We start from the raw sequence: 11,134 nt of genomic DNA, 5'->3' as shown, positions 1-11,134 counted from the left end.
GGGGGGGGGGGGATCTTGAACGCCGAGGGGAAAATCCAAGAGGAAATGTATCAGGTGGGTGGTGACAGCATTTAGGGAGCAGAGTTTTGAGAGAAACATGGACAGTGAATGATCTAACTAGTCTTGTGACTAAACAAGCTATTGCTTGAAAAGGGGAGATGCTAGTGTGGAAGATTGGAGGCAGTCACAGTAGTACACCTGGGAAGGACCTGGGGTCTGCAAGTCCACTGTGGCAGCATTGACTGTTCAGGGGGTGTGAACATTGGTGTTCACTGCATCCAGGCTGGGATGGATTCAGGGCTCTAGCTATGTAGTGCAGGGTCAGGAGGGAGGTGAGGAATGTGCACATCATGCTAAGTGTATTGCCTACCTCCGTTCAAGGTGCCTCATTCCTATGTGGCAGGAACAGCATCATAACCCTGGCAAAGGTGTTGGTGCCTTCTGAGATGGAGGGCCCATCTCCCGACACCCTTGGCAGGGGCTCCTTGGTGCCTTCCTCTTGTCTTGTCTTTGCCTGTGGTGGTATGCATGGGCATGCTTCACGTGGCAGGGTTTTTGTTCAGTTGCTTAGGGCTTCTGTAGATGTCCATGTCCCTGTGGCAAAGGCCAAGCTGAGAAAGTTGAGTTGCATAGCAAGGGAGATGGGGCTTCATCTGCAAAGGAGCCAACAGTCTCAATCTGTAATTAAAAAGCAATCAAAGTCAGTGGCCCAGGTCCATCTTCAGGTTTGCCAGTCTAGGTGGCATAGGGACAGATGATGTTGGTCTGTTGTTAAACACGCTGCTTCCAGATGTGCCACTACAGCTTCTTGTCCTTGGTTATTGTGTGCATCTCTTGCCTCAATCAGCAGTTACTTCTCACTTCCTAAAATTCTGTTTGGACTCTTTCCTGGGAGGGGTAAATCTTGGAGTCTGTCCAGCTAGTCTGAGAGGCTTTCCTAAGGGGATTATCATTATCAAAGCATCAGTTTGAACAAGCCCCATGCCTTCCTGTGATCCTAGCGACCCTTCACATGATCTAGGGGGAAGGTCACTTCGTACTTTCTCCAGGAATGGACTAGTTTTCTCTCTTGTTCTTTGCCAGTTTAGTGGGACTGTATGGATTTGTGTCCCTTTTTTGGGTCTCCCCTAGGAGCAGCATGTGGCTCTTTAGGGCCTTACAGTTGGGGAAGGTTCTTCTCTTAACGAAAGGACCAAATCTTGGTCTGTTTAGTACAAACATTTCTTACCAAAACAAGGTTGGCAGCATCTCCTTGCTGGATCTCTCTTCATTGTGAAGGAGATGGAAATGGAAGATAGTTCCTGCCTTGTCCTATTGGTGTGTGGTCATGGATCATTTTTGACAGTGGGCTCACATTTCCACTGTGGGCCTGAAGGCCCCTCAGTCCCATTCAAACCCAGGTTGTCCCACCTTTCTTTTTTGAGCTGTCTGCAGCAGGTGTTCAGCTTGTGATGCTGTGCATGCCCGCTCATATGCTTGTATAGAAGTGACCCAAGCTGCTTTTTCATAAAACGGTCTTGGGTCATATGCATCTGATGTTGCTGTAGGTGCATGCTGCTTGCAGCAGCTGCCTTGCAGCCTGACTCTTCTCTGGGTGCAGGCCAGGTGCAGCTTTTCCCTGTACTGGCACCCTGTCTTGATCTGGCTCTCCTAAACTGCAAGGCCCAGCACTGCTGAAAGATGGCAGGGAGGTTTGACAGCTTTTCTGAGAGGGCGAATAAGGGGCAGGGTTATGAGATAGACTCCTATAGACTTAGAATGGGACAACCTCTCCCCCCCGCCCCAGCCCGGGCTCATTTCACAGACTGCCCAACAGCCATTGGCTGGCAGCAAACTTAAGTGACAAATGACCTGATCTGGATTTGACCTGGTGACTTGGAAAGGAGCTTTCCTTTCCTATGCTCATCCGTGCTTGCTGTCACATCTGTAGCTTGGCTGTAAGAAGTGGGCTTCTGACTATGAGTGGCTGGCTAGAAAGGAGGCATTTGTAACCCAATATCCTGGCAAGTGATATGCTAGGAAAGAAAGCAAGTGCAGATGTGCCACATCCTGGGCTGTCAGTGCAATCCCTGTGAAGTGTGCTGGCGTGTCTGAGAGCAGGCTGTTTGCTGGGGCTGGGGAAGGATTTTTTAGGGCAAACATCCAGCAGATAACTTCCTCCAGCGTGCAGATTATTTTTTGTCTTCCGGCTTTGGATCTTGTGTGTGAATGGAGAAGTAAGCAGTGACCTATTTTCTTGAGCATGCCAGATGCATCAGAGGGGCTGTTAGTCATGGTGCCAGCCTCTGTCTCACAGGTCCTTGCCAACAGAGTTACAAGGAGCGCCTCATCTGCAGACAAACAGAGCCAGGGAATCACAAAGGGGATTTTGTTCCCAGCAGAATTGCTCACCCAAGCAAGGCTTCAAACCCCAGCATTATGTACCAACACAGATGCCTCTCTGCGTGCTGTGCCCACTACTGTCTGGGCAGGCTGCTGGTTGGCTCAGCCTTATTTACTGCATTGTCAAGTCCCTGCAAATGTTCACTCTAATTGCTCCCCTCAATTAGCCAGACATCCCATTTCCTTTCTTTTTAGGAGAGCTGCAGCAGGGAAAACAAATTGGACTCATGCTTGTTGTTCACTGCTTTATGGTGGATACAGGAGGCTTGAAATGTGTCGAGGGAAGGGGTTAGCTCTGGTCAATGTTTAAAAACTCAGAGTGTTGTCTTGTCTGTCCTGGTGACTGTTAGGGCAGTGGGTCTGGACAGACTTTCATCCTTCCATGAGGGATTTGAATACTCTTTACAAAGGGCTTTTTATACCAGCTATCCTAGGCATTTGACTTCAGCCCTGCCCCAAAAGGTTTTAAGCCATCCACAGGGAGAAGCAGAGTGGGCAGCATGTCTGCTCAGTGTCCCTTGTCAGACCTAAAGACAGCACTCCCCTGTCCATAGGCAGATCAGTACTTGGGGAAACTCTCTGCAGTGGGTTAGCAGTTGGTTGAAACGCCAGAGAGCATCTTTCTTCTCCTGAAGTGGCTCTACTTGGGGTCCAACCTTCTGGCTGCTCATGGGAACTGAACCTGTAACCCTTTGGAGGACTGCCCTGGGTGGTCTTCTCTGCCAGGGTGTCTCTGCTTGTGTAAGCACAGCTTCTTGAGGCATAGGGTTGGAGGGAGAGGGGGTGATAAGGCCCTGGTAGGCCAGGGTGAGGGGATAGTTGTGCTGCAGCAAGTGCATCCTTTCAGGGAGCCAGGAATTAAACTTCTTCTCTTCCCTTCAGATACGGTGACAGACTTTGACTTCTCTCCATTTGACCAGTTGTTACTGGCGACAGGCTCTGCTGATAAGACGGTGAGTGTACAGTGAAGTGGTAACTGAGGGGACTGCATATAGTGAGATCACTTGACTAGAGGAGCTGTCCTGCCCCCCTTGTCCCGGGGTTAGCTCTTGATACTGCCAGCTGGTTCCTGGGAGTCTGTTTATGTGGATTGTCAGTGCCTTCACAGGTAACTCGGGAGGGGCACTGAGGGGAGTTCAGGCTGAGGTCTGGAGTGAAGGTGGGGCCAGGGTGTGGTCTGGAGATGGTCTGGAGCAGAAGGATGCCAGGGGCCATGAAGATGAAATGGGCTCCCTGCTTTGGAGGGACGTGCAGTTAACATGTACTCAGGTTGCTCAGCTGGATGCAGGCCCAGTGTTTGCATGGGGTACAGCAAAGGGACAGATGATGGGAATTGTGAGCTGCTGCCAGCTTCAAGCCATGGTGTTTAGAGGGGTCATCAAAGGAGTCTGTGGAGCAGGGGAAGGCAGAAAGGTGGGTTGTCCCAAGCTAGAAGGATGTGGGGTGTCTGTGAGCTTTGTGCACATGTTGGGAAGGGAAGGACATGTAGCAGAGGAAACAGCTTGACCTGCCACTCAGCTTGGTCTCCCTAAGTTCAATGAGGCCCCTGAGCCCAATTCACTTGAAATGGCCCTGCTGAGCTACCTGTGGCTCTGTCTGGGGGCACAAAGGCCTAAGAAATGAATGGCAAGACACAACCTACCAACAGGATGTGGCAGGAGAGCACTTGGTATGTGGCTGCTGCACCTGAGCACTGAGAGCTCCATGTGAGCCTGGGGTGAGTGGCAGATGCAACTTCACGCTTGTGACATGGAGATGGGAGACCAGAGTGTAGGCAGAGGGTTTCGTAAAGGCTCTTGGGGATCACTCTTGTGCATCTTGGCCTGCAGGTGAAAGTGTGGTGTCTGTCTGAAAATGGCCAGGACTTGCCTGCCAGTGCGGGGGTGATCCTGGGGCCTGAGGGGTGCCAAGTGGACATGCTCCAGTTCCACTCCACTGCAGATGGTGTGCTGGCAAGCGGAGCTGGCAGGGGAGTGAAGATCTGGGACGTGGCCCAGCAGCAGTCCCTGACAGGTAGGCAGAGTCATTCTGGCTCAGGGGAATGTTGTCTTGTGGGCTGAGCATGGCATCTTCTGCCTGAATACACAAGCAAATATCTGCTCAGCTGCACAAACTTCTGCCAGTTTGCTGCATCAGCAACTTTTCAGGAGTTTACCCCTTCCTTTGTTTGTGGGTGTTGTCTTTTTCTGAAGGACCTTATTGCTGCCAAAGGTTATTCATAGGCAGTCCTGGAGGGCATGGGAAGTAAAAAATTCAATATTCTGCCCCTGCCCTTTGCTGTAGCTCAGGCAGAAGATTTTGACTGGGGTGTGCTTATGCTCCGGAGAGGTAGTCTCAATGACAGGGGCTGTGCTTGCCCCCTCAGGTACAGACTGAGGGTGGGGGCAGACAGCCGAAAGAGCAGGGTGCAGCAGGGTGAATTTCTGTCCCTGCTGCCTTCATCTGGAACCAGCTAGTTTCTAGCTTAGCAGTTCTCAGACAGGGTTCTGCTAATTCATAAAAGTTATGGAGGTGTGCCTTGGTGGAAAAGGTTGAGAAGCACTGGTCTAGACCGTCTTGGATCTGGGATGTGTTTTTTCTGGTAGCGTCTGAGCACAAGTGTGCTGCACAAATTGCTTCCCCCTTCCTCTTCCTTCTAAGCTGCCTGATGATGGATGTTTAGGCTTAAGGTTCCAGGGAGAGCCAAAAAAGAAAATGGAACCAAACCTCTGCAGCCTCCCTCCAGGTCACTGTATATACCACTGTCATCGCAAAGAACCAGCCCTACCTATTGGTTACTCCCTTTAAAATGCTGCCACACATAAATGCCTCCAGTAACACTAGATGAGGAAGCCACCGCTGTCATTGCTGTGGGCAGTATGAGGGCCTACCAACTTGTTTCTGTTCCACTCTGCAGGTTTGTTAGGCCTGTCTCCTGTCACCTTGCCTGAATAGCCAGACTTTCTCCTCAGCCTGGTACTGAATTCCTCCTCAGACTTCCTGTGAGCAACAGTGATCCTGTTCCAGAAAGCCAAAAGCATGTTATGAATTCCTTATTAAAAGACCCATTGCAGAGGATTGGCAATGAGCTATGGAAACTTTGTCCTTCAGAAAGTATAAGTCCAGCTCAAGGGCGTGCAGTCAGAATGGCTGAATTTCAGAGCACTTCCACATGTTGGTGTTCTTGTAACTTGGTTCAAATTGGCTTAAATTGTTTGGTTTGGAAAACCTTCAGAAATATTCTGGTTTTGTATGCAAGCTGGGATTTGTTGTAGTGAAAGTGAAATCTGAGCTCAATCTGGAGAACTCTTTTTCCTTCAAGTCCAGCAATATTTTCCATTCTGGAAAACTAAATTGCTTGGTTGGAAAACAAGTTAGTACATGTTTTGATGCAAAATTTACTCATTTGTGGGAAATGCTGAGATTCGATAAATTTCTGGACTTTGAAGTGGTTTGTAATGAAGTTGTGTATTTCTCACAGAGGGAAGACCCTCCATCCTTAACTGGTTGAAAGCTGTTCCCACTTAGCTGTGTGTCCCCTTGTTCTTCCTCTAGAACTGGAATCTCATGGTGACCAGCTCCAGAGTTTGGCCTGGAAACGAGATGGTGCCCTCCTTGGCACTTCCTGTAAGGTGAGTAAAGCAGGCGTTTCCTGTGGTGGGTGAGCTGGAGGGCAGGCAGGGGAGAAATCCTGAATGTGCTTTCCTGAACAGATGTATTCAGGTAGGTGTTAAACTTTGTTGTGTGGGTGAGTGCAACTAAACCTCTGCAGAATGAGAATGTCTAAAAATATATTTCCTTCCCTGTGTTGGATTTATCTTCTGCTGGAGCTTAAACTGCCACATTCTGCCTTGAGCAGGTGTGGGCTGTACTAGGTAACTCCATGGAGAACTTGAGTGAAGCCTGCTTTGATTATGCAGTATGTTCCTAGGGCACTGTAACCTCCATGGAGAAAGAGAGTACCAGACTGGACACCCACCTGTTGGGGTGGCTTTAGGGATAGGGCTGCCCCTTACATATGAGAGGTGATGGCAGAGGCTTTGGGAGTTCGTTGTTCAGAAAGGCAGTGGGGAGATTGTCAAACACCTCTTGCGACAAGTGCCCTTCTCTCTCCTTTCTCACATGCCATTCACTGCAAAGCTCATTCCCCAAGATCATGAGGCTGGAATTCCAACAGTATGGGCTTTATCCTCAAGAGCAGGATATGCAGACCAGTTGCTATCTGTACTCCAGCTGTCTTCAGTTCCTGCTTGAAATTGCTCACTGTGCTCCTAAAGAGCTCTGGTGCCTCTCCCATGAGCATCTGATAAAAGCAGCTCACGGTGCTTTCCATTCTTGTCATCCCTATTCCTCAGGGAGCTCAAACTAGAGCTTAATCATTACGTCCCCACACTGGGGGGAAGGCCCACTCCAAAGACTTTCACTGTTCTTGCCTCCCCTGGAAAATCACTTAATGCTGAAGGCCTGATGGCTTGTGGGCACTAAAGACTCACAAGAAACTGATGGTCTCTGTAACAGTTAGGCTGGCTACCCTGGGGCCCTACTCACATACCATCACCAGGAATTATCCTGCTTTCTTCAGTTCCCCCTGCAGCATCAGTTGGCTGTGGTATTTGTGAACTGTCCTTGACTACCATGTAGCCATGCTCTGTGCTGTTGCACCCAAGAGGCTGCTGCATTTCAGTGATAGGTTCTTATGTGTTTACAAACCATTTCAGGATCCTTCAGGATGAAAAGCTGTGTGTAAACAGTAGATATTGTTTCCCTGTGGTTATATAAACTTGCTTGTTGTGGAGTTTTGAGAGGTTGGCTTGTGTCCTGGAGGCCAGTTTGAAATCTGAAATTCTGTTCCCAAAGAACAGTGTAGATCTTCTCCAAGAGGCTTTCAAAAGCAGATGGAGATTGGGGATGGGAAATACCCTTGTGGAGGGCCAGGTTATGCTCCTTCCCTGTGGCCATAACCCCGCAGACAACTGCATGATATAGAAAGTATCCCTTTGCCCCAAGGGAACAGTTTATCTTCAGTAGGAGTTTACTTTCTTGGCTTATCTGTAGGAGAAATTCCCCAAGTATCTCTGCAGGTGAGGGAAGAGGTAGCTGGGAGGTGGGAGGGCTTCACCCGTTCTTTCACCTTGCATGCTGCCCAGCCATGACTCGTCAAATGTTTGTGTGGGCAAAGGTTGTGAGAGCAGAGCTTGACTTAGGGTTTGTTGCCAACCTTGACCATTTTCAAGGGTCTTAGGACAAGCTGCAGAACTGTGGCTAAGCAGAAGGCCCCCAAACTTGTTTCTGAGTGACTGTGGTTTGAACCTTTGCAGATGTGACAACTAACTTGGTCAGCAAAGTGAAAAGCCATCAAACAATTAAACAAAGCACAAGGCCTGAAAGGAGATATATTAGATGTTATTTTGCTATCATACATACATTTTTGTTAAGATGCTTAGATAATTTGTAAAAACAAGAACAGCCTTGTCAAAGAAGACCATAAACTAAGATAAAACAGGTTAGTGCTGAGCAGCACTCCACAGTGGGGAAGGAAAGGAGATAAGAAATCCTCCCTCTTTCTTTCCCAAGTATATAAATCCCAACTAATTGACACCTTCCAAGTTCATAAGAGATTTGGTTTAGTCCAGTTCCAAAAGTTTCAGTAAAACAAAGAAACTTTCAATCAGAGATTAAAATGAATAGGAGATTATTTATTAGAATTAAAATCAGCCATGTATAAGTACTGGATATAGACTGGAGGGAAATTTAGAGAACTCAGCAAATTTAAGAAGACCTGCTGCTAATCTGTGTGTCATTCTTCTCCCAAGCTAGATAGACTTTGGGATAAACAATTAGGTATGTTTTCATGTTTTAAAGTGCAAACAAATAAAATGTTGGGCTGTAAACCTGTTTCTATCTATTATTAGTAGTCTGCCCCCAAGATTACCTGTAATCTGGGTAACAGACTTCACTATCTGAGTGCCATGCCATGCTGTGGAGGAGGAGAACTCTGTGCAGTGCTCTTGGCTGCTTGCCTAGGTACCACTCTAGTCCTCTGGCAGGAGCTCTAGAACTTGATCAGCCACAGATTAAGGCTGGAAACAAGATCTAGCTGTGACATGCTTGGCAGCTCTCAAGGGGACAGCACCACAGTTGATAACAGGCATTTCCCCTGCTAGCCATGCCACTTGCCAGCTAGGGATTCCATTCATAGTACTGTCCCATTGTGCAAAAGTTCATCATTGCTGGAGTCTTGCGGCTTTCATCTCCTGGATATTTTTAAGATGCTACCGCTTACCAGACCCAGCCTTTGTCTGACAGCTGTGCATTTACTAGCTTCATAATAGATATTTAGAAATTCAGTTGTCAGAGTAAGTTTGTAGTGCAGTCAGTAAAGGCAACTCAGGATTTTCTGTGTTGCTTTGTTTCTCTCTCTGAATTTGAACAAGGAAATCTATTAGGCACATTCTCAAGGTGTCGAAGTCCCAGGGAACAGGGCCTCTTTGCAACATGGAAACAGAGCTTCTTGACCTAGATCATGAATGAAATGTACCAAAAGTAACTCAGGAGGTTTGAGCTTATGTCTGTGGGTGTCTAAGCATGCTGTCATTGTCTGCCTGTGCCCCATGCAGTCTCTCGGGCATTGTCTGACCCTTACTTGTAGGGACGCTGTCAGGTTACTGGCATGTACTGAGCACTTGGTCTTTTTACATTCTCTTTTCATTAGCACACGTGTTATAGGAGTGAGATTGCAGAGTCTCTCTCATTGGCAGCTGCTCAGGGCTAATGAATTCTAGCTTTGCCTTGCACAGCCAGCAGTCAGAGAGACATCTGTGGCATGACTCTCTAGTCTGAGCAGGGAGCCCTGTCACATTGATTGTCTCTTGGCTGCCTCAATTGTGCCTGGTATTCACTGTCTGCCCCATCCTTTCCTTTTGCCCATTCACAGCATGTGTGAGCAGAACCTGGCTCTCTGCCAGCAGCTGCCATTTTTACAGCTACTGCTGGGGGAAGGTCATGGCCTGCTGCTCCAGGATCCTGCGCCTGTAAAGATCCCTTTATCAGCTGATCGCCAGGGAAGGCCTTTGCCTCTGAGTCTCTCTGCTATGATGCACTCTGAGCACACAGCCTCCATGCTGCAGCATGGACAGGACCAGTGTGCCTTTTGCCATGGCAGTGATGGCACAGCATGGCAGATCATGGTCCCCTTAGCTTGATCTGTGATGCTGCAGCTTCAGAGCCTCTCCCAGGTGTGTCCTACACACAGGCAATGCCCAGGCCTCACTAAGATGGGTGGGGATTTGCCACTTATTTCTTTGAGGTAAGGATTTTGCTTTAAGTCTCTTGTCTTGCCCCTGTACTGTTCTGCTGCCAGGTGGCCAGAAGGTGCCTTTGTTGCAGCCAGGGCCTTTTACCTCTGAACACTGGCTCCCCAACAGCTGCCCGGTCCTTGCTCAAGCCTCTGTGGTTCTGTCCCTGGTGATAAACACTTGCCCTCTGATTTTTGGCTAGTCAGTGAGGATTACTTCCAGCCATGTGGTTAACTGAGGAGCTTGCTCCTGGTCCCATTTTGCCATGTCCTGAGAATCAGTGATGAGTCTGTGCCTCTGTGGGTTGGATTTAAGTGTCTGTCCAGCCCAGACTGAGGGTTCCATTGTGGCTGGTTCCAGTCATGGTAAAAGACAGACCTTGCCCTAGGGAGCTTGCATCCTGAGCTTTACAGCGGCACAGGCTTGGTGGTAGGGGGATGAGAACAGCATGATGCCTGACCTGCAGCCTGCCAGCACTGCCGGGTTGTGTCCGTGTGGGATTTTGCTGGGAAGCAATAAGGTAAAGGGACAAAGGGGAGTAGAATGAGGGGAGCTTGGAAGATGGGCAGTGTAAAGAGCCTGGTGGAAGGCGTTGGAGTCATTGGCAAAAGAGGGCCAGAGGCAAAACAATGGGTGCTGCCACTAGCTTCCAGATGGCTCTGCCACTCCAGCTGGCTCACATAATGCTCTGGCAGGATGTGGGAGTAGTCTGCCCCACACAGATCTGGATGTGGAGGCAGTGGGTTGGCAAGGGGCATATGACTGATCATGCTTCCCCCCAGTGTGACTTTACCTGCAGCCTAAACTCCTGCTGTTGTAGCTGCAAAGCTGGATTTCTGCAGGCATAACTCAGTTTCTGTGTCCTCTGTGTTGCTGCACTACAGCTGAGGTGGGTAGTGAGGCAGGTGCTGAGGCGCATGGCTGGGTTCCACTAACTGCATTGGACAGGATGAAGGGAGAGGTCACATCAGCCTGCACTGCTGGCCTGTGCCCTGCTGTGAGGTGCTGTGAAAGGAGAATGCTGTACTGACCTGCTTTGCCTTAAGAATGGGCAGATCCAACTGTAACAGGAGGCCCCAATCGCTGCTGCAGCTGGTGAGCACAGGGCTTTTTTTAAGGGGCGGGGGACGGGCAGGGCAGCCATGGGGGCTTCTCCCGCGGCTCCTCTGGCTGTGCCTGGCTCTGCCCCAGTGTGGGTAGCTGTGGAAGAGGCCCCCATGGCTGCCCTGTCCGGCCCCCTCCCCCACTCACCTCCAGCCTCCTGGCACTTTAAAAGGAGGGCTGCAGGGCTATGCTGGACTATTCCCGGGGTTCACCTCTGAAGCCTTTTGAAACATTTCCGAAATGATTTGGATGGTTTTGTTCTGTTTCGGAGATGTTTCAGAGCTTTCCGTTTCATTTCGTATTCAATGTTTCGGGCACCAAAGCGGGCTGAAGCGCCTCCGAAATGAAACGGCTACTGAAATTTCGCAAAGCCC

The 11,134-nt window shown here is 49.3% G+C and overlaps 1 protein-coding gene across 1 annotated transcript in view; it reads left to right on the top strand.

The window, feature by feature from the left end:
* Positions 1 to 11,134, top strand: part of LOC109290688 (coronin-7-like) — a 245,643-nt gene that overhangs the window by 3,914 nt on the left and 230,595 nt on the right. Inside the window, exons 4-6 of the mRNA XM_019507396.1 lie at positions 3,265 to 3,335; positions 4,212 to 4,395; positions 5,917 to 5,993. Coding sequence (XP_019362941.1) covers positions 3,265 to 3,335; positions 4,212 to 4,395; positions 5,917 to 5,993 — 332 coding nt within the window. The remainder of the gene's footprint in view (positions 1 to 3,264; positions 3,336 to 4,211; positions 4,396 to 5,916; positions 5,994 to 11,134) is intronic.

The sequence above is a fragment of the Gavialis gangeticus genome, unplaced genomic scaffold (assembly GCF_001723915.1).
Source record: "Gavialis gangeticus isolate Ggan-Ray unplaced genomic scaffold, GavGan_comp1, whole genome shotgun sequence".
Lineage (NCBI taxonomy): Eukaryota > Metazoa > Chordata > Crocodylia > Gavialidae > Gavialis > Gavialis gangeticus.
This window is presented reverse-complemented; position numbering and strand designations above follow the sequence as displayed.